Source organism: Anabas testudineus, chromosome 14 (assembly GCF_900324465.2).
Source record: "Anabas testudineus chromosome 14, fAnaTes1.2, whole genome shotgun sequence".
NCBI lineage: Eukaryota > Metazoa > Chordata > Actinopteri > Anabantiformes > Anabantidae > Anabas > Anabas testudineus.
Window position 1 is genome coordinate 17,613,661 of NC_046623.1, and position 24,624 is coordinate 17,638,284.

Here is a 24,624-nt window from a genome sequence, read left to right on the forward strand (position 1 = left end):
TGAAGACGGCATCTGCAACTCAAGTAATCATTAAAGCTGCACTGTATTTTCACAGTCTGTGGACAGTGGAGTTTATTATGATCAATGTAGACTGTATTTATTTGTGATTGTGTAACAACAACAACAAAGTTCTATCAATGATTAAATAAAAATAAGTTTATCTGGTGTTTGCAGCAGCCAGATCATGACAATTAAGGTGTAAAGCTGTTGTCTCATTTTATCAGGCACTTGTATTGAATACATCCTTATCCAGCAAACTGTTAGATTTCAGTTTTACAACTTCTAAAGCTAAATATTTAGTTTAAAACTGGATTCACATCCTATTTAAAATGTAACTTTAATGTGAACCATAGGTGAACAGTAAAAAGCTCCAACTACACTAGTTCAACATGTAAATCCCATGTTTGATGTCTTATATTAGATGTCTGTCAGGCCCTGAACAGCAATATCAGATTTCTTTGCCTAAATGGAATAAAATTTTCATACTTCGGGCAACCCGAATATATTTTTACTTCAGTGAACATAAGCATTTTTGGAACTGCTGGCGAAAAGTCGCTGATTTTGGCTGAGAGAAAAGAACAAGGATAACAGAATCCTACTTGACAACTGCATGACATCTCTCAGTGATGTACCGCAGCTCAAAGGAAACCACCTTTGTAAGTTGAAGTTACTATGCGGCCATCTGGATTTCTTTTTAATTAGCTGATGTTCCATTTGTTTTCAGACCCAGTGGGAGGTTTAACTGGCACAGGTCTGACATATGAGTCAAGGTTAGATGTCTTGATTAAGAAAGATAACAAAGGTGATACATCCTTGTGTGCAACAGCATGAAAATATCATGAAAAAGCTTGAAAGCCGACATTTAGACCTTTCACTTCGAGTAGACTGGAAAAAATGGTTTCACCTGAAAACTGAAGGTTTCATTTGAAGCATTTTAAAAAGGTGCACAGAACTTCTTCACAAGGTTGAGTGAGAGCGTGTTCTGAGGAGGGACCCAGTATTGATAAAGGATCACAAACCAGAATCTGCTAGATCTGCCTCCCTGGGTTTAAATTTCTGCTCAACACATTTTTATTTTATTAAGTTTATTTCTCTAGTGGGAGTTACTATTCAGGAGGGAGATATTTTATTTATAAAAAAGATAGTGATTTGATTCTGGTGATAGATGCAGAATTGTTGCTTTTACAAATTAAATATTTTTGCTCTTACACACCCTCTGACGGTGTACCTTCACTTTAGTCTGCCGTCGTCTCGTTTTAAAGCTACCAAGCCCTGAGAAGAAGCTACAGATGCAAGTTGCAAAAAAAATAAAAAAGAGCCTTGAGATAAGAAAGAGAAAAACAGGATGGTGTATTAACCTCATGCACCCAGAGGCCAGAGAAGGTCTTCAAATAGGAGAGAGGTAAAAGGCAAGACATGGATGGGTGATCAAGGGAAAGAAAGATTTAGTGGATGGTGAGAGAGGAGCGGCTCAGACAGTTCACCAAAGGTCGTACATCTGAACTTAAATATTGTAAGAACAGCTTATTTGCTGAATTAAGACTCCGATAAATGGAATTTTCGATAAAGGTGGAGTGGTAAATAATTCACAGAGCATACAGGTGTCCAACCTTTTTTTATAAATATTTCTAACCAGGCTGACTTACAGCTTTAAAAGGACATTTTTGCTCGGCTGCCTGCTCATTTTGCCATCTCATGTCATTCTGTCTACTCAGACTTCCACTTATCTCTCTTCTCATCTCACTCTCCCTTTTCCTTGTGTTAAGGCCTATTTCCTCTCATCCTGTACCTCAGTATAAATGATGCTGACCCTGGGAAGAACCCCTGAGGGATTCAGTCTCTAAACAGCCGTTACAGGCAAGATGAATGGCGAGGCAGCCAGCACCCACCCGAGCACCATATTGTTTCTAACGCTTGAGGTGCATTTGATTTATTTTACCTTGAATGGGGTCCTTCTCACATTGGAGGCAGTTCAATAGCTTGGAAAGTTGACTGGAATGCATCTCATATAGGCGATGGTGTTTGACATGTAGCCAAACATTAGCTGCATGACTGTGCATTGACTAAATGTATCTTAAAAATCTAATGTGTCTAGCTTTTCACCTGGGCTGTAAGGTGGCAGAGCTACATATAAAAACGAAGCAGTGTAGTGGTTTTACTGGTACAGTATGCTTCATTATGTTGAGAAATAACAGGCTTGTCTACTGCTGCTAGCCCTAAGGTTGGACAACCACTGTCATATAAACAGTAAATGGACTGCATTTATATGGCTCAGTTATCCAAGGTGCCTCTCCTTCACATACCTGTGCACTGACGCAGTGAGCTACCATGCAAGGTGCTGGGAGAAACTTGAACTTGACTTGACTTTTGTTAACTTTTTTTTTCCCCTACAGGAGCTTTATAATGTCAGTCACTAACTCGCAGATGAATAATTTCTGAGGTGTGTTCTGACAAGCCTGATACCTGCTCCACCCACCTGCACCACCTTCTGTGCCTGAATATCAACGACCAGCAGTCGGCTCTGGAGGGGCTGGGTCACGTAGATGTACTTATCCCTGATGTTGACTGCTGAGGACCACACGCAGTGCTGAGGTGACACCCCTTCACCTTTAGGGCACATCTCCTCCTGGGAAGAACCAACAGAGAACAGAGGGAATTATGGGAGGAGTAAAGGGTTGAAAGGATTCACTAGTGTGTCAGATCAGCAGATCATGGTGCTTTTTTCCCCACTACCATCCATCATCAACGACTGGGTCTGGGCAAAAAATTTCAAACATCTGTTATCTACTATTGCCGGAATCATATTATGAGAATATTGGCTATAAATAAGGTAGAATGTATAATATCATGTAATAACTAGGTAATAGCTTGGTGTAAGCAATGGAAAGACCTAGATAATAGGAGGCCAAAAGAAATGGGAAACCAAACACCAAGAGCTACAGTCATCAAATGATAAGAGTGAAATCTGTAGTGATAATGATAGAAGACACGACAGATGCAAAGGCAACTTAAGATAAGGTTGCATTACAGGCTGTATATCTTTTTTTTATTATTTTAAGTTGTTTGATGAAATAAAAAAGGGGTGTGTCCTGGTATATTGAGAGGTGGTTGCTTTCACCAAGCTATTACTGATTACTAGTCTAGCAGCTACTATATTACTTTATTTGTTTTATTTTACAAATTAACCCTGTTAAAATGTGTTGCTGCTCCCTAATACAAGGCAGTGGAGAGCAGAACAGTTTATTTAAAATGATCAATATAATATTATTTCCTACTGAGCGCAGCCTTCTTTGCAGTAAAACCTTTATTAGTGTTTCTACTAATAAAAGTCATAATAACTGTTTCACTATGGAAAACTGTGTTTCCACTACTAAATTATAAATCACATTTCTCACCAGTGTGAAGCCGAACTCAACAAATTCATACATCACTGCTGACTCAAGTAACACAGCAGCTCTACAGGCTGTGCAGCTTGTCTTTGCTGACGAGACATTTATGCACACACTCACTCACACATATAAACCTAAACTGGTATGTAATCACTAATGCACACACACCTACAGAGGTTGTGTTTCAAGAGTTTCCACCTGCCCTCCACCTTTACCAAAATAGAGAAACTGCTGTTTACAGCAGGAACTGGCTAACACGTGGCCTATTGAGTTTGTATTGATCTCTAATACAATTACAGGCTCCTGTAAAACCCAAATCCCTCAGAGGAACAAGCAACCTTACCATCTAAAACCCATTGCTCTGGGAGAGGGATGTTCTCCAGTGGATTAAAAACCTCAGGGTGTGTAGAATAGACTGTAGAGTCTATTAGTCAGAGCTGTTGACTAATGGACACAAGTAATCCCGTTACATTTAGTGGGGTTAAAACCCCTCTATGACATAGAAAGGGGACGATGAGGCCTTCATTTTGGTTCGGATTTTCTTTTTGCTTTAAAAGACATGACATCAGGCACTTTGCAATGCTGCTCGTATGGAATATATAATTAAGACCTATTTATAACTGAGACTAAGATGTAGTCTTGTAGTGGCAGATAAACATACACTGAGTAGCACTGAAACTAAAACAGAAACCTAATACCTGACAACCTATTGTGTGTATCGCACTATTAAATCTTAATCTCTGAAAAAACTATACTTACATAGGTAGCAACAATCCTCTCTGTCCGCTTCATGTGTCTGCGTATCTCACATTCACTGGGCTGAAGAACTGTGATGCCCTCGTCAGAAAACACATAGAACATGTTCCCCACACTCAACCCTGGAAGAAATCAAAGCGAGACAGGGAATTTTTGATTAAGATGCTTTTTAAAATGCTACAAACACAAGTTAAGACAGCAGAAAAGTCCCACTTCTGTCTTTTCTGACATTTGTGATGGACAGTTCAATTTTCCTGCCGGAGGAGACACTGCAAGAATCCTGTTAGCATGCTATCATGTTAGCAGGGATAGGCAGTGTGTGAGTGCCAGCTGTTTTGACAATGCCTACAAAGGGTCCTGTCAGCAACATGTCCACAACATGCTGTAGCAAGAGGCATCAAATTAAAAGCTGTGTCTCCATGAGGAAGCATTTCACATCCTGTCTGCTTGGCTGCTGATGAGTTAAGCATCGCATTCTGATGTCAAAGTATTTAGATGAACAACAAGCTACTGCTGTTGTCGGGAATACATCACATGAGCGGAGATGATGAGCATACATTTATAGTCACAGGAAAAAATTATGACAGTGATCAATTGTCGGGTAAATCACAGAATGAACAGTCTCTAACACAGTGTCAGACAAACTGCACATATGCAGGAAAATGCTCGAATAATGTGAACGCTGTATTCTTCATCAAACTTAATGAACCTGATGCGATGATGATGTATCTAAAATGTTATGTTTGCATTATACTACTGCTATTAAACTGTAGTGAACGTGTACTTGTGGCCTTGATCATGTGGTAGCAATACATAAAATATAAAGAACAGATGGATTTGTTTAGCATTGGAAACCACAATGTTGTTTTTCTTGTAGACACCACTAGGCATGTGGTATAATTTTAAAACTTATAAATTCCTGCTTGTGCATCCCCCCAAGAGATCTGACAAAGAGATTAGAAAACACACTTGTAAAAGGATTTGCTGGAAGGAAAACAGCTCAGTGATTCTTCTGGACAATACAGAAAACATCTTGAACAGTGTAAATATCCAGCTGCAGGCAGTGAACAGCTAAAAAAAAAAAAAAAAAGGCTGGCCACCTTTTTTATAAATTCACAAGAATATAAAGCAGCATTTAGAGAACTGTAAAGCATTACCTTCTTCTCTCCATAGAATGTTTGCAACTGCAGAATCAGCCACCGAGCAACAGGAAAGGGAGGGAAAAGGAGAGGGGAAAACATTAATTCACCTTAGGAAAAAAAAGACAGATTGTCAAACACTGTCGAAACAGGGGAGGTGATTTCTCTTGTGTCATGTCAAAACAAAACATATTTGACAGCTGCAGAATGTTCCTCACTGCCGTTGACATGGCCATATTTCCTCTTCCTAAATGAAGACGCCACTCGTCTTGAGAAGACAAGTCATCGATTATTCGGTTTAATTCTGTGATCAGCTCTTTGTAGGTAGCGATGTCAAAATGATGCAATTTAATGAAAGAGCAGTATCAAAGAAACATGAAGTATGAGATTTGTTAAATTTGTGTATTACACTCATTCCCCACAGTGACTCATCTACTGGCTATTTTCATTATGAAAATTCAGTTAGATATGAATCAAATATGAATTGTCCTGTCAAACTGTGTTTTGTTCACACCACCTAAGGGATGATCAGTTTTAGAAAACATGAGTTTGTATATTGTTTGTTTGTGCTTGGATGAAGGCACATCAACGTCTGACAGATGTGTTAAACCATCTGTAGCACTTCAGGCATTGATTCCTATGCTGCAATAAGAACAGTATTTTTGTCTTTTGAGACACTCACTCTGTCAGCTTATATATTACATTAGATATTTGAGAAACATGAACCCTGACAAATCAAAGCTTGTAGTTTGCAATGACTTATAAATTGAACTGTATACTGGAGCTGTCTATGAGCGTATAGGCCAGAGATGGTTGCAATTTCATCTGACAGAACCAACAACAGATGTGAACACATTTATACATGGTTTTATTAAAAGTGAATCAGAATCCATTCATTATCACTTAGTATGGTGCTGCCTTTGGTGTAATGCTTCTGGGGGTGAAAGTTGTCAGACTTACGGGTCTTCTTTGCTGAGTCTTCAACAAATAGAGAGGAGATATCCTCATCCACTCCCACTTCGTTCTTGGCGATGCACGTGTAGGCTCCAGTATCCTCGTAGCGGACACTGCCAATGAAGAGCTCACTGCCGTTTGCTACAAGAATAGAACATAATACAGACACAGATACATTATGGGAGTGTAATGCAATGAAAAATGTTTTAATAAAACAAAGATTCACAATAACGTCTGACATGTGTTTCATTACAGTGTGGTCAATAAGGCTCATTATGAATCTTAGATTCAAACTAACTAAAACTCAACTAGCTTGAATATTTTGCACCAAATGTAACATGTAAATGTAATGAGAACATTCAGGATTTAGAGTTACAGTTGTTTGAGTTCAATCTTTTACCCTCAAAAAAACAGAAACAAAACAACATCCCAAATGCCTCCTATAGGAGATATGGCTGATATAAACATTTTGGAAATTTGAGTACAGTAACTTAAAAAAGGCACTGAACACTTAAAAGTGGATAAAATCAGAACATTTTCTAAAACAACAGAGAAAGTTTAATTCCTCAGCTCAAAGACACACAGACAAACAGAAACAATTACTGAGTAGCTAGTGAACATTATCGAATATTTAGCAGCTGAAAAAGCTGCATTTTTTATGCTCAGGAGTTGGTAGAGACCAAAAACAAAGTAAAAAATGTAAATACACAACTTGGAACCACAAATAAATGATAATGTTGCTCTCTAGTAGCTGTTTGGCTGAAATGATTATTGCAGATTCAAGTTCACAATGAAAACGAATACTTTTCTTTTTATATTCAACTCTAACTTTTGTTGCATTGTTTGCAGTAGTGATGTCAGATGGAGCTGACAGGTGATGTTTGCCATGTTAACACAGAGTTGTTCATCAGAAGTAGACTCTCTGATGTTGCATCAATGTCTGTGATGTACAGTTGTTCTCTGATCCTTCTGTATGTGCTGTGGCTCCACACTGACAACAACACTACACACTTTATAGTGTGGCAGGACTGAATGATGTGTGTATCACAGTTGAGCTCTTACAGCCCATGATGTGTAAGAACATTAAAGGAAGCTTCACTTTTCATCCCTTTCTGCATGTCACCTGATGCGTCTATGAACTTCTATAGCTTCTAACGTTCACACTCCTCTCTCAGTCTCTTTCTCCTGCCTCATGTCGACTTCCTGTTAAAACTTAAACTTAGCTTCCTGCAGATCCTCACATTTACAGCACTAAGACAGACACTCGCACAAAACAAGTTGTGCTCATTTTTACAGAAAACTTTCTCTCTACCTTCTCATTTACGCTTACTGAGTTGTAAAATAAGACATTACAGAGGTTGACACAACGCTTTTCACATTAGTGAAATGTCTTGGATTCTGATAATTCTCTTTATCAGGGGAAAAGTGTGCAATGCTTTGAAGTGAAAACTGCCTCGGAGCAGGCCTTGGTAGAATGAGACACCACTTTAATTACTTGTAATTCATATAATTATGTTCAGATCAATTCTTATTGAAAACCACTGAGTCGACCACTCATTAAATTAGTCTTCATATCCTTATTTTGCACAAACAGACAAACTGAGCAACTGGCTGATGAGCGTAATGTGGTATATAGCAGCTAAATAACAGGACATTTCTGTCAGGAGTTAGGGGAAAGAAACAAAAAAGTAAAGTAAATATTCATCAGGTGATTCCAAATTAACGTTAATGGTGCATGTAGCCGCTCATTGTGTAAATAAACAACTGTTGGCTCATGACAACTTCATGAAGTGACGATATGTAAATAGTTCAACACAGTCCATTACTGTGGATTACTCCACAGACCTCACTGAAAACAGCAACGAACCAGTCCCTATGAAGACTGAAGAAGAACGATAATGAGCCTGTTCCTGTAACTGTTTGCTAAAAGGTGATAATAGGCCCATGTTGTTTTTGATAGCTAATTTCTGTAGCCCGGAAATATCCAGAATATCAAAACAAACTGTTTAATCACATTTAAAACACTTTTTAAAAAATTAACAGATGTGTACAATGACAAATTAAAATTTAATAAACTGGTTTATGTTTTCATGTAAGCAATTAACTTACTAGTAAGTAAAATGGCAGCCACCATTTTAACATGTAAAAATAACCTGATGCATTGGCGTGAATCAAAAGATAATAAAAGAAAAAGCAGCTGAGATACAATACAGAAAGGATCAAAGAGCAGAAGATCGTTATATTATACATTATAGACACATTATAATTAATGTCTCTTGCATGAAATGATTTAGTTCAGAAGTTTTCTTAGAACTGTCAAAACAATGGATTTTGCACTACTGACAGTGTTGTTTGGCCAAATGCCTATGTTTGTGATCAGCCACAACATTAATACCACCTGGTGGTTTTAATGCAGCCACCCATTCCTTAATAAGAAGGGATGTGACAATACTAAATTATTTATTTGAAACAGGGCTGGGAACAAAATAGTTGAGCCTCCTTTACCAAAATGCGTCCGGCTCTGAGAATGTCACACGTCCATGTCGCCCTGCAGCTGCGCTAAGAGGTTTGCTGTGTAACAAAGTAAACGACAGGACATAGCTGGCAAAAATCTACAGCAGGCTGGAGTGCTCTCAGCGCCGTGGACAGTTTCTCTATTTACTGTTAAACTGTGGTTTACAATCGATGCTCATCTCTGTCAGTGTGCAGATCAGATTTTACAGAATTCAGCTAAAAATGAAATAGAGGCGACACTTTCACAGCGTTTATTAAAACCCTGACATTTTATGTGATATGTACAAATTAAAGAGCAAATCTCTTTGTTGCTTTCTTATCTGAAGTGAAAAAAGGACAAATTGTCATTGCAAGACTCCTGTCTCTTCTCATTCTCCACATTAGTTGGCAAATCTGAAAACGTAGCCACCACAGTGTTTATGTGTTGCTGAACCTTGCAGAACCTCCCTTGTTTGAGTGTCTGAGGGTTGATAACAGGCTATTACCACAGGTAATGACCCACACACAGCCAATAAACTCTCTCTTAATGAGAACTAGGCCATAAAAAGGATAGTCATGCTCCATTCTGCTCCTTCCCTCTGATATTGAGAGTGCGTCTTTAAAAACACCCTGGATAAGTAGCTGCCATCACCTGACTCACCATGTATCTCATTTTATTTTCCCTCTTCATTCAAGTCAAAGACAAAGGATGTTTGTTTTATCTGAGGAGCAAAGTTGAAGAGGGTGACCGCAATCGTAGTTCTATCACCTTGAAATAAAATACAGATAAATGAAAAGCACAACTAAATATTAGTGTTTACGAGTAGCACTTCAGTTGTCAGAGAAAGAGAACCGAGTTTGACAGAACACCAGCTTGATTTTCAAGCTTTGCTTTCGTTGTCTATATGCATCGTCTTGATTTATAAAGATTTCTGCAGAGTTGGCACACTGCTCTGCTTTTGGGATTGGTAACACTGTGTATTCTGAAATACTGCAATGACAAGATGTGCCACAGTATATGCTTAAAAGGATGATGTACTGACAGCACTTTCAAAATAATCAAAAACTCCTCACCTATGAGAGAAAGCTGTTTGGAGGATCGAGGCTGCAGGTCCATGCCGTTCTTGAGCCAGAGGAGTTTAGGATTCGGGATGCCGTCAGCGTGGCAGTGGAGGCTGGCAGATACACCAGGCTCCTGGGCCTGTGTCTCAGGATAGACCAGGATGACTGGAGGGACTGGACACGAAAACACAAACAAAACCAGACACAAACGGGAAGAGAGGAGAGGAGCGAGTGAAAACATAATTACACACTGTTTCATGGCAGACAATAATTCCTGGAGGAATATAACACAAGCACCCACACACGCAATGGGCAGAGAGGAATTTGTCTCACCTCAGCATGGAATATATTCACACATAACAAGAATCCAAGAGCTCTGGGGCTGTTTTATTACAGCTTGAGTTCTGCATGAAATAGATGTTGGACGTATCTACCACTTACCATCACCTCCGGGGAGAAGACCGGAAATGAATGTGGAGAAATCCAGAGGGAAAATGAAATATGAGGTAATAGTTTACATGAACAAGATGTAGTTTTCTGGTTAGTATAGTGCTGCACATATATTTACTCAAGTACTGTACTTGTACTATGAAATGCTGCATGTTAGTTGAAGTTTTATATTTCTTCTTTCTGTATTTCCGAGGAACTTACTGTACGTATTACTGCTCCACATTTATCTGGCAGATATTATAATTACCTAATTTTAGGCATTTAACTAAAATTAGTAACAAACCACATTTGAGGCTACTGCAGTAGGAGTATTAGACTCGACACTATGCGTACTTCACCCCTACTGAAGCTGCAGCGTCATCGCAGTTCAGAAGGAAAGAAGCTCTAATAGCACAACAGGATGCAAACCGCCCACTTAGTTTAATGTGCCACTTGGCTCCTTTCCATTTCACCTTATCTCACCTCATGCTATCTCGCTTGAAATACCTTGAATCCCAAACACAAACATTTAGTAATTGCCCTCTCCAGATAACTCACCCTCCAGGACCCTACTCAGTCTCCATGACTCCCTTCCCATAATTCCCTCTCGCTCTTTAGTTCAAGGTCTAAAATGCAGCAGTAATTCATTTCAATTAGTATCTCAGAAAAACAAAACAATCGCAGCTATTGTCTGTCTTAATTGAATAATTTTTCCCCTCTTGCCTGGCTGTCACCATAAGACAAAAGCATAGAAATTAGGGGCTGTAACTTTGATTTGTTGCTACAGGTAGGGGGGCTTTCAAATTGCTTTCTCCATAGATTTTCTTTGGAGAGATGCCTAGTAATAAAAACTAAAAGGTAGGGGAGATGAATTTCCTCATGCCTATGATTAATATGAGCAAGAAAGTATTTTAAAAAGTTCAGTCTGCCAAAATCAGACTGTAGTGCATCTGGTTTTCAGATGTGTTTTAAATTAAGTAGGTTTAATTCACTGCACAGAATTAAGTGAATATGGTGCGACCTCACACAATTCATCATGTTCCTCGATCCTCATCGACTCTGAGCCCATTTCTTCTTGTTAGGAACCATTGTGATGTGACAACACTCCACTTAGTGCATTTATTTAAACATCTGTTGTTTCTACACATTTCAGTCAGGAGCAGGTTATCGTAATAGTTTTAAGATTGGCCCTAGTTTTAGCTCTCCACTGTCACTGCATCCTTACTGAGGTGTCTCACTGTTAGCAGAGAAAGCCATAAATAAAACTCCCACACAGGGGAAATGCAGAGTTGCACAAATAAAATTGAAGCATTCTGTCCCCACTTCTCCCACCTCTTTAAGTAAGAAATGAACCACTACTGACCATTCACCTGCAGCACATGTGTCTGATAGAGGTCTTCATAGCCGTAGGCGTGACAACTGTAGTTCCCCATGTGGATGGTTGTCACCTTGGTGATGTACAGGGAGCCATCGTCCCCAAAGTCCTGTAACAGAGAGAAGAAGTGGAGAAGGAAGATTGAGTAAGGAATGAAGAAGGTTGGGGTTGAACTGAAAGAGGGAAACGAGCAAAGATAGGAGAAGAGCAGGAGATGTAGGAGAGGGAACAGTGGCAAAGAATGTGGTGTGGGTAAGAGCCACAGGGAGTGAGGGTGAAATGAAGGTAGCTTGATCGAAAACATAAGAATGCTTGGAGAGAGTATGGAGAGGAGGCACAAAACAGCAGGGAGTGATGGGAAAAGATAAGAGAGAAAAAGAGTGATGTGAAAAGGAAGAGGGACCATGAATCAATGGTTTCCCTGTTGAGCTGAAGCAGGCGATGGGGAATTTGATCCTCCTTTCACCCCTCATCACGCTGCCTCAGCCTGATAAATGGCAAGGGTTAAAAATATAAAGCCCATTAGGTTGATGAATGGAGCTAGTTGTTGTTGGTGCAGCATGCGGCAGTCGCAAGGGGGTTCCAGCCACAGCTTAGGGTGGATTAAGGCATTAAATAGTTTGCTAGTTTGTCCCACAAAGTGGCAGAGCAGATGTCCTGATGCAGCTCTGGTCATGACACAGAAACCACAAATGGCTGCTTTCTTTCTGAGGGCTCTAGAAATGGATGTGACCTGACAGAGAGTCACTCTGTGACGGATATAAAGATGATCAGGGAAGTTTAGGGAGCCTCTACAGTTGGGTAAGGTAACAAGTATTACAATACAAGTAAGGGTATTTAAAACTCAACGAGCGATTTGGGTAAAACTTCCGTCTGTAATACATCAGGCAGGTTTACCAGGATAGTTTAGTGTAGAGCTGCCCTGAATTATACTTTAATTACAATTTTCATATACTATGAATTATTGTCTTCTGCATTTTATTAACTTGGACAGTTGTTGTTGTTCGAGTATCAACAGAAAACAGTTGATCACCCTTAAGTAAATAAAATGTAGTAATGTTGCACACACTAAAAACCTTTTAGGAGAAAATGACATGCTTTAATTTTCATTTAAAGAAAGTTCTAGACTTTTGAAATGGGAAAAGTAGAGAAAGAATTATACATTACAATGACCAAGCTTCACATTTTAATGAATAAAACTTAAATTCATCATTTTTAAAAAACACGATGTTGTTATGTCTTCTTTGACCTATTCTCTGAAAGAACGATTACTGCTTGTACATAAATCACAGAAAAGCCTCTTCTGGTCGATGCAGAGCAGAAAATGGCGTTTACATTACTTAATGGCTTATGTATCCTTCATTTATCCATAAATACTCTTAAAGTACAAAATATTCTTGTAGAAGAAAAGGTTTTTCTAAACTGGATAAATTGACTAACTTTAAAAATGATGCTGTTCCTCTTGTTCTTTCTTGTACTAATGCAGCAGCAGATTACTGAAAACTACTGAAACAATAAAGACGTTCCTCACACAACCAATTACTGAGGTGATCTCAATCACTAATCACATTTGATGTGAACAGAAACACAGACTAGACTCCAGTCTCCTTCCTCCACACAGATCACTGTGCTCTGTGGAAATTCATTATGCACGGTCAAGAGCCTGAGGGACCTCTGTTGCCATCACCTCTCCTCCAGTCTCCACCTCAACACTTGACATTGTTTATCGGCTCATCATCACAGCGGACCAACAAGGCCGCTCATTAACATGCAATTAGTGAACTGCGATCCAGTAGTGGGTAAAGGAAGGTCGGCGCTGTGCTGTCAAGTGTGTGGAAAGGATCACGGCCACATAGTTCATTAAACACTGAGCAAGCTATAATTCAGTTTCATGTAACATGCTGGGAAGTAAATTTTCCCTTGCACGAAACCTTCCTATTCTTGTAACTATCTTCCTGCCGCTCTTCTGTCCTCCAGACCCTTCTCTTCCTCATTAGGCTGCTGGTGGCTCATCAGGATACATATGGCAAAAGCTTTTCTGTATTCCTGATGGCACATCTCCAAAGATTTCCTGACAGCATTTTGTAATTACGTAAAAGAAACTGTGTCCTCAAGATCAGAAATTAACTGATAAACTCCCCAAGCTCTTAACACTTTCATAGCAGCAAAGTGAATTTCTAATTTTAAAAAGGTGTTAATAGACTATTTGTTTTCAATCAATGTGAAGAGTTCTGCTACTGCGTCCCCTTACTGCTGAAGCTTATCAAATATGAATCAGGCTGTCTAATTAACTTTCTATAAAGGAACATTTTGAAAACAAATACACCCACACTCACACAGCTTACTGTGGTGAGCATGCACACTGTTGGAGTGTGTGCTTTTGACAGGTCTCCCGCATTTAAAAATGTACTACTCACAATATTGTATACAGTAATTATCTGTGTAATGTTAAGTGTCCTGAACCTAATGGCAGACAGAAAGTTAGTGACTGACTGACGAAGAGATCTACAGATAAATAATCTGATATTTTCTCAGGAGTTAGTGGAAACAAATCAAGGTAAACGGTCACATTCTGTTGGTAGCACCTTCGTATATATTTATTAAATTGTTGTTTCTCCTCTGTTCTCTTCCAGAGCTCTCCTTCACTTTCACACTAATGGTGTGTGTTGGTATTATTTGGTCATTGATGTCTCAATGAGATTTCCTGGTTAAATAAAGCTTTAACTAACTAGGCTTTGTGTCAAGTTGTGTTTTGGTTTCTCTGTACCCCTGTGAATAGAAATCTACAGTACTAATAGTGGTTTAATATAATATAATACTACTACTATAATATCACACGGATCACTTCATCACGTCATCACCATCAACTGAAGCTCCTTCATCATCACCATCATAAACGAAAGAAAAAAAACATACATATATATTTATATAAATATAAATAATCACCAGCATCAAATGAAGAAAACATGAACAACATGTACTCACATTAATATCCTCCAGATCCAAGAAGTTTAATATGATGCCATTCCTCTTCCAGATTATTGGTGGGCGCAGTGTCCCCTGGATGGCACAGGTAAGGACGGCACTGAGACCCACTGTTACCGTGGAGACACTGATGCGCTGGTCCTCTGTCAGACTCAGCTGGACAACCTCTGTTAGAACAGGAGCATGAAAGGAGATGATTTGCGTTAGAGAGACAGAAATAGAGGACAGATAAGCAAAGAAAAGATGGCAGAGAAAATCACAAATCAGAGTGATGGTGCTGATGCAGTGGAACTGTAGCCAGCCTTAATACATTTCTAAGAATCCATCTCATTACTAGTGGACCAGGGAGGATAAACAGCTGTCCGGGAGTAAAGAATATCAAGTGTGAAAAAGGACCACGTGTCAGAGGACACACAGCTAGCCAAATATCATTCTTCTCATTAAGGGAAATTTATGTTCATTGAAATGGCCATCCAATTCAATTCACCTTTACGGCAAATTAAGAATTATTCTTCACTGGTTCCCCTTGGCACAATAAATAGTTTCTGTCGCCAAGCTGTGTGGCCAGGCACCAAATCTACAGAGTCACAGTCTGGAAACTTTTTTCTTTTACTAAGTTTAAACTCAGCACTGTTTTAAATGGACATTAAACTGGTGCCTTTACAGTAAAGTGTGCTATATAATATACACAGTGTACACCATACCATGCTGTATTCTCACTATTAAATCTATTTACGGTGTTCATCGCTGACCAACACCAACTAACCCAATCTATCCTATTTTTTTTATTTTCTCTGGGACCCACCATGCTAATAAAAAAGCACAGTGGGTTTGTGTTTTAAAAAAAAATTGCTATAAAATGTGTTGACGGGTATAAAGACATGGATGACGGCAAATTACTGTATTAATGTGAAGTTGTATGTCTGTGTGTAACTCTGTTCGACACTGACACTCGGACACAGGATTGAATAAATGAAAAGACGAGGACACCTGATAGAAATTTAAATTGAACCAGTGAAGCGTAACACTGAGCAGGTCACACATGCACTCACTGACCACTTTATTAGGTACATCTGTGCAATCTAATTCATTCTTATGGTAAATAGGGGGTCAGAGAGTGTATACAAACACAAACTCATACTAACTGCGATCGCTGCGTGACCTGTAATTAGTGAAATATAAAGGAAACAATAATTAAGGATTTAATGAGAAACTGAACTGAAATATAAAATTGAAATGCAGTGATTTACACATAACGACTAACACGTTCAGCTAATGCAGAGAGTAACCACTAACATGTATTTGACATTTCCTGTGCTTTTAACTCCGTCACCTGAGTTAGGCGTTCCTACTGTTCATTAAAACCTTTTACCACACGCTATAATAAGAAATTGTCTCGTTGCTGTCAGAGTTTAAAACTTCCACAGCAGGTGTTGTTTATTTCTTTCAGCTAAAATTAGCAAAGCAGTTGACAGCACATACCAAGCGTGGCATCTGTCTAAGGCTGAGTGGCTGTCAGATCACAAATCAAGTTGCAGAGCATTTCCTATGGAAACTGTACTCACAGTGTCGACATATTGTTGATGTACCTTATGGTTATTTACCACATTATGTAACACCAGCATGATTTCACTATACTAAAACCTAACATTTGTAAACATAAACAGACTTTCAGTGATGAGGTCAGTAGTAGGATAGAAGTCTTCTAACAGACTTTGAAATGCATGAGGGGAAGTTCCTGTCCAGATACAGACTTTAACAAATGCTGTTGTAAAAGACCCTTAGATATTAGCTGTCTGTTTCACATAGGTCTCCAGGTGATAGATACATCCGCGCTGACAGCCCGTCTGTCAGTGATATTTCAGAATGCCTTGGGTACAGTACACGGCCAGGTCCAACAAAGTTATAATTCAGCTGAGCAGTAATTTGGGTGGCAGAACAGGCTTTGAGTGCCATGTGGAGCAATGAGGGATGAAGAGCATTGATCTGACATGACTTGGAGGGGTGTTTTCAGGGTGGTACTGTGAATTCCAACTAGAACACTGCTCATATTGAATTAAATACAGTCCACAGAAGTAAGGTCTGTACTGTTTACTTCAGATAAGACATCTGGTTTCACTTAATAGTAAAACAGCTTTAAAAGTCTGGTGGAAATGAGTCTTACAAGTTACAGTATGTTAGCAGATAAAACCCTTAGCGTAAATGATCGTACACAAAGTTGAGGTTTTTATTAAAAGTCAGAGAATCTGTTTATCTCCTAACTCAACATGTGATATTAAACCTCAATGACTCGTGTGTCTTTGAAATTTTGACTGTCTAGTCAGCAGTAGCACTTTGTTTGTCTGATTTTGGAATAAATACCTTTATTTTACTCTGTTGAAGCAGTACGGACAGAACTGAAAAGATAACCTTCCTCTCACAGGCTCTTAATGCAGAATGAAATTGCAGTGTGAATACCAATTTAAAGAGGAAATACTCCATCAATTTAAAATGGGCAGCTGTGTTTAAATATCTCCAACACAGTCAGACAACTGCACATATGAGGTCAGTCTAAACTTTCAAAATATGCTGATGTATAAAACCACATTTTTAATGTCAGGCTGAAAAGGCCAAAGCCAAAAAAAAAAAAAACCTCCATGAAAGATGGACCACTTGTGAAATTTATCCTGACACCATGAAATTAATCCTGATGCCATCTCAACCCACTGACACAACAGCTATGACACCAGAAGAGGAATGTTGTACCTCTGTATGTGATGAAAAATAGATGTGTAATATTTAATAGAAACTGTGTTAAGATTTTCCTGTACAATTATAAACTGCCATAATTTGATTGATTTTTTGTCACTGTTAAAGCTACAGAGAGCTAACAAGTCTCTGTAGTGTGGTGGAAGACTGAAGTAGTTAACTAACTGCTTTACCTACCTTACATGTGCCAGTAGGAAACTTTTTGGTGAACTAAATGTTTAAAAAGCTTAGAGTGTTTTTTTTCATGTTTACCGATCGTTGCACTGCAAAACAAAAATGTTCAACAAATCCATTCTTACTATTCCAATAAATAATCCAACATTTTAAAATGTCTAAATACTGAAACATAACAAAGATAAACTGGGTGAAAAACAATGTTGTTTTAAAATCCTGACTAATCAAAGCAGGAGTATGCAAGTCTAACTGTACTGACTGATCTGAACAAGCATAAACATACACATCTATGTTGTTTAAATCATCATTTTAGATTATAAAATACAATTAAGTCATTAGTTAATAACTAGGAAATGTGTGTACTGTTTTATCTACAATGGACACGTCAAAAATCGTATCTAGTAAAATCTCTAAAAACATCCTCCCATGTTCTGTCATGTTCTCTGACGACCTGACAAATCACATGTCCACAAGCAGCACGTGCTGCTGGAATCGGTTGTCATGACATTATCTAGTTAATGATTCCTACAGTTTCCCCCTCACCCCAAAATAGCTCCAGTGTGTAGGTTAGTAATTGACTTTCTGGGGAATTCAGGAGCTCCACTGATCTATTAGCCCGGCTAACAGAGCTGCAGACAGGCAGGCAGAGCCAACAGGGAGGTTTCCTGTATCCAGCTCTATACAGTACAACATGATGAAGAGAAGGCTAAGAAAAATATTGAGAAAGACTAAAAACAGAAACAAAGAGAGGAAGAAAGCACACATAGAAGGAAATATTGTAAAGCTATGTATAGGTGGCACATAAAAGAAAGGCAGAGGCATGAGAGCGGTACTAAAATTGTGTGTGTGTAATTTTGAATAGAGAGTCAAATTTAATTCACAGCACGCCGAAGAACTCCCAGCGAATAACTAATGTGGTGAGCCCAACACTGCAGCTCAGAGTTGTCCCCTTTCACAGACAGAGTAAGACATCAAGCCACACAGTGAAGAAGCAGAACAACATGGCTGTTTTAAAAAGTAAGACGGGTAACATCCTGACTGGAGACCAGAAAAGGTAGGAGGGAGATGCTTAACAGCAAAGAAGTTCTATTCAACATTTGTGTTTATGGATAAAAAAAAATAATCACATTAAGTTGCAGCTTTAAAGACACTGGTGGAATATCAACTGAATCTTCCTGTACAGGGACTTTCTGAACACTGAGGTAATATATGCCGTGTTGTACCTGCAATGCAAAATTAAAAATGCCTTTCTAACTAGGAACTTCTGCTTTCTCTCCACCAACTAACTCAGCATTCACTCTCCATGTAATACAATAACATAACTAAGTGAGGGTCAAGTGTCTTGCCTAAGGACACACTGACATGAGGACAGGACTATCCCTGGGATTAATGGAAAACACACTCTTCTTCCTTAGTCAGAGTCTCCCATAATGCATCAAAGATATAGTTTGCTTTTTCAGGACATACACAGCCGTCTTCCAACGTTTGTTGCTGTTCAATGAAGGAAAGACTGGATGATTATGTCTGTCAACAGTAAAGTTGTCTGTCCACAACCTGCAAATATGATGTTTCACATTATAGATGCCTCAAAAATATGATGTAAATAATTTGCTTTTCAATCTAGTTTTGAAGAAAATCTGTGCAAAGTGATCTCTCCGACATGTCGCATACAATATGTGAGTCCAAAAATCAGCCCCAAATACTGGGACTAATATTATAAGTAATATTAGCTTCCTGTGAGCATAAAGATATTTCATTATTAAATACATTTTCTGTTTTTATTCTCAAAGTTTTTTTTTAATTATTCATAAAAATAGTTTGTTACAAAACAAACTTATAACGCTCTGCATATATAATTAAATATTTTATTGCTCTTCTTAGATGCATGCGTGATAAAAGTCAGACACATTACTTAATATGGCAAATGTGCTGCTAGCAATAGACCCTGTAGCTGTGTCTCCCTTTTTAAACAGTCCCATAGCGCAGAACAGCACTTTGAATGTCAGGAAAGATCCTGTCCTCAGCTCTCCTCAAATAACCTTCTCTTTATTCACCGTCTGATGAATGTGTTGTGCTCACTGTCACACTGAAGTCAATTTTGCTGACAGCTGTACTGTGTCTGAGACAAACAAAATCTTTGTGCTTATAGTTTCACACAGAACATGAGGTCGAGGTTTGGTTTAAAGTGTGTACACTACCTGGAGCAGCTGGGCTAAACTTGGTTGAAAGGTAACATACATACTGAATTTATTGGTGTAAGCAGTGCACAACTTAAATCCTTACCATACATTGTTAATGCCTGTGAGCTACCAACACGGTAACGCTTGTTTACCCTCACCTTCTTCTCAGGATAAGTCTGTGGGGATTAAGCAGAAGGGTCTCTCTTACTAGCACCTTAGAGCATAGTGCCCACACACAAACATGCACCACGAAGAGCAACACACATACAAACATATGCTCTCTGGTGCTATTGACATTGACACGTCAGACACCCACTTTAGAAAACCACCTCTCTCTCTACCACACGCTGGATATGAGCCTCGGGTAGGGGTGGTGTGTCATGTATGGAAATATATGCACAGCACTCTTTATCGTTCACATTTGACCCTCATCAAGAAAATACCCTCATTTGGTCTCATTTGGTAAGTTGAGGCTGAGGCCTTAATGATTAAGCTGATCACTAAGTGAAAAGCAGCTGCTACAGTAATGAAGCTTGATTTTCCAGCCTTCACGCTTCCTCCAAGTTCCTGCAAAGCTGCCAAACTACTTAGCAGTGGAGACTTTAGGGATTCAAAGCAAATTTAAGCTGGTGTCATGCTTGCACTTGGGTAAGCACTAAAGTAAAACCGTTTTCTTTTTTTTTGGTTTTTGTTTTTAAACGCACAACAAAATGGATTTTCTCATTGATTGTTGCTATGCAACCACCATGAAGTCATGACAACAGGCAGTCTTGGGCCACCAGGCAATGCAGCACAGTGGACTGTCAGGTCGTGGATAAATACTGGCTCCAGAACACAAAGTTCAGTTGTTCAGTCAAAGAAATGAAACAAATTAGTGTACAGCTACACCATGTTATCATTTGTACATCACTATGACCCTAAACAGGATCAGTGGGTAAGATAACAGATGGTGGGATGGATGTTTGACTATCAAGGTAAGCTCAGAAATGTGCACACATATACTTTTAATATGCATAACAAAGATGCGAGTGCACACATGCACATATAAAGTCCTAAGAGAAAACTGTATGGCCAATAAAGAAGTAAAGTTCAGTAAGTAAGTAGAAACATTTGTTTATCAACAATGAATGCATCATGTAACATATCATATGTATAGAAAAACCTGTTATTGGAGTAGGAATTAAGCATAAAATACTATGGTAAATGGAGTGTAATGTGATACCGTCCTACTTTGAGGCAACATAGGACAGTATGGAATGTTTTAACATCCATAGAGTACAGTATATATATGAAATCTGAGATGGGCAGGGCAGTTTTCAGACAATTCAGTGAATTAAATACCTGAAAAAACGAGGTCATTTATCACACTGTACAAAAGTCTCACAGTCGAAGTTTCACCATTAAGCAGCCATGCTCACTGACTTGCAACATTGCCCATATTAATATAACAGAGACACAGATATTAAAAAGACAGCTCTCTTATTGTAAAGTCTAAGATAAAATATCTGCCAGGTTTTTAACAAATCATGTATAAATATTGCACAATCCCACAACTGACACAGAGAAAAACCTTTAAAATGTATTTTTAACAACAGATTTTTACTGAGACAAATATCTGCGTGTACCACTATGTGACTTCATGCAGTATTAATAATGTGAACCCACCGACATCAGAGGGTTTGCCCAGTATATGCACGGAGATAGGATTCCTACTGAAACCTGTAGTGCGTACAGATGATCCTGGGGTGTCATTGTGCATTCAGTATGAGGGCTGCTCTCTGCAGGTGGGCTGCAGCTATTAGTAAATATATCATCTGTGTTTCAAACCCACTGACACCGAATGAATATCCTGCATTTTGTACTATACACACAGCCATTTTCTCAGTAAATCAATAACTATGCACTCTCAGTAAGCTAATGCTATGCATACATCGTATATCACATCCCATTTATACATACATAGTGCTCATTGATTGTTTTATATATGCTGTCACTCTTATGATCTTATTTTTTCCTCCGTCTCTTACGCAAACACACAACCGCTCATTCTCCATCTTACACAGTAGCGCACAGACAGAATTCAAGCTCCTCTTTGAAAGTGCTGGCATGGTGATTATTCATGAGAGGGAGATGGGGATGAGCAATCAGTGGCCAGCTCATTAATCACACTGGATGCAGACCCTTAATCTCCTCCACAGGTACAGAGGAATCCTTTGCTGCTGCTCCTCACTGCATCTCTAACTTCCCCTTCCTCTCTATCTCGCTTTTTTCTCTCTTCCACCCACCAACTCATTTTCTCTCTGATCCTCTGTTTGCATCCTTAGCCATTTCTCTCTGTCTTTGTGCTTTGCAAGAGCGCCTCTCACCCACTCGATATCTCAGTGCCTTTCTGACTGCCCGTCTTTTCCCTGCCCTTCTACTTGAAGTGCCACCTTGCCTGGCTGTCTCTTAACATGCTACCAAAGCCACAATGGCTGTTCCTCTCCAGTACAGCCCCTTAACTAGGCAATCTGGTTAGGAACATGGGAGAAAAGACAGAGCCAGCCAGTGGCAGAAGTGTATAGTTAGAGTATTTTAAAACAGTCTCTTCTAAGCTGTAGTAATAAACCAGGAGCAGCAGTTTGGCAGGAGATCTGGCTCTGCTTGTTCCCCCTACGGACACATAAGCATTAAAGCAATAAGGTTGAGGATACTTCACTTCAGGGCAACTGGAAACTTAGTTTGAAAAATCACAGGTTTAAAAAGCCAACAGAAATTAAAGCACATTCACTTAAATATGACATGATAATTCTCCAGTATCTCCACTAACTGATGTGAGAGTCATTCCTGGGGTTAATGCTCAGAGAAGGACTAAAAATAATCCACGTGTTGTCAACAATACATATCACTCAAGGAATCCACTACAGTCTTCCTAGAACTGCTCGCTTGCCAGGCCATTTAAAGAGAACGCATTTCTCCCCCACATTATTTAATGACCAATTTTGCAGGAGCAGGCTGCCAACAGAAGAGCCCATTTTTGAGGTGGGTGTTGCCATTAAGCACCGGGTGCATTTCAAGACAGAGGACAAAGCTCAATAATGACCTGACATCAGTTTGGTAATGAAAGAGAGCTGTCTATACTATGTCCCTAAGGGCAGGAGTAACCCATTGGGAAAATAAACTAATTTCATATCTGGTGGTTTCACAAACATGTTTGGTGGAAGACCACACACACAGAAGTAATGAGTTTTATCTTGTTACTGTACACTCACCTAATTTGTTGCATTACGTTGGGTCTGTCACTAACCTTTGCTGCAAAGTCTTGTTAATGTCATGTCTGTAAATCGTATAATACAGTAACACCAGGAAAGTCGAACCAATAATGGCTTTCAAGCTTGTCACAGTGAAAGTAATTTTTGCTCAGCTTATCCAATATTTCTTGTGTTATGACTCCTGAAGGTTGAACACACTGTGACCCTGTGGCATTATCAAATTGCATTGACTGAGATGAAAGAGAGCTTGTAGACAGTTTTTCATGACATTCTTCTTTTAATAGCTCTACAGGAAAACATGAAAGCATCTGTGCTTTTCTTTCTGTGTCTTTTCACTAGAAAAAGCTTTTGCACTTCCAAAAGTATTGATCCCATTTGTTAAACTGTAACAAAAAAGATATAATAAAGAACATCAATAAAATAAAGTTTGTTTTGACTTTGATCTTGTGGAACCAAGCTGAAAAAAATCTGTAATTGTGAAGTTGGAATTATGAATTTTGGAACTGTGTTTTGTAATAAAGCTTGTGCCTGCTCCAAACTAATAAATCGCATCATCCACTTTAGGAGTCTAAGCTATTAAACAGTAACAGTAAATGTTTATCTGCTTGCAAGACTAAACAGGAAGAGCTCTGTACAACTTCATTATCTGTTGCATGAACCTTTAAAAATATGCAATCGGAAAACATTGTAGAAGAAGAAAAGGAAGTTAAAGACAGAGACAGTGGAAAAAATTTTATCTTCACATCCCTCGGTTTGATAAAACTGAGGACATTTTAAATCTCAAAGGCCAAAAAAGTCATCCTGTTCTGAGAGGCTTAATGGAAACAAGCCGCCCGTCTGGAGCTAATCTCCCATACTTCATTTGGCCGGATGAGACCCAATTCATTAAACTGATACTCTCTGATAGAAGCATAAGATCTCTTGACAACCTGGGTAATCTTTCATCTTTATGAAAAGAAATAAAGGCCCCTCCCCTCTGTCTCTCCCCTGCCATGCCTTCTACTGTAAACTGCGAAAAGCTTTTTCTGACAGTGTGCGCTAAGTGGTCTTTCTCATTTTAGAGCCCCTTCAGCCTTGCGGAGGAGGGTGAGAGAGATTAGTGGCCTGCAGCAGAACTCTGCACTGCAGGAGCCACAGTTTGACCTGACCCGAGGGTCCGCCTTCGTACAGACAGAATGCACAATGAGACATACAGTACTGAGAGCCTTATCTGTGTGTACGGGGGAAATCATGCTTGTAGGATTGTTAGTGTTTAAATATGCGTGAGTTATTGTAGGTTGGTATAAAACCTGTGCAAGTTGTGTGATGCAGACTGATGCACGTGTTATACAACAATAGCCTGATTAGAGCTGCAGGACAGAAGAACAAAAAGACTAATCATTTTCTTTCATGTAGCTCCCACAAGGGCAGTTTTACAGATAAACTACTCCAAGGTTAAAGAGGTCAATGGACTGCGGGGTTCAGACTGGTGAAGTGGTGAGAGCACAACACTACTTTGAATTTGATTAGTTACAGAACAGTTTGAAGAGATGATGTTTTTTTTCTCTTCAGTGAGAATGTGAGAGGTCAGTCTTTGACAAGACTAAATGTGATAAAAACAGAAGCTAATGAGATTCTACACATACAGAGACAAAGGAAACAGGGAGAAAAGAGCATTGTGTCTCTTTTATTTAATCTCAAGTGAAGCAT

General features: G+C 39.0%; 1 protein-coding gene across 2 annotated transcripts in view; it reads right to left on the reverse strand.

The window, feature by feature from the left end:
* The window catches only part of fstl4 (follistatin-like 4), a 152,226-nt gene that overhangs the window by 13,475 nt on the left and 114,127 nt on the right, over nucleotides 1-24,624 (reverse strand). For both annotated transcript variants that reach the window (XM_026373559.1, XM_026373560.1), the window contains exons 7-13: nucleotides 14,583-14,749; nucleotides 11,586-11,706; nucleotides 9,806-9,967; nucleotides 6,245-6,379; nucleotides 5,303-5,329; nucleotides 4,149-4,267; nucleotides 2,477-2,626 (exon numbers count right to left, since the gene is read on the reverse strand). In XM_026373559.1, the coding sequence (XP_026229344.1) occupies nucleotides 2,477-2,626; nucleotides 4,149-4,267; nucleotides 5,303-5,329; nucleotides 6,245-6,379; nucleotides 9,806-9,967; nucleotides 11,586-11,706; nucleotides 14,583-14,749 (881 nt within the window). The remainder of the gene's footprint in view (nucleotides 1-2,476; nucleotides 2,627-4,148; nucleotides 4,268-5,302; nucleotides 5,330-6,244; nucleotides 6,380-9,805; nucleotides 9,968-11,585; nucleotides 11,707-14,582; nucleotides 14,750-24,624) is intronic.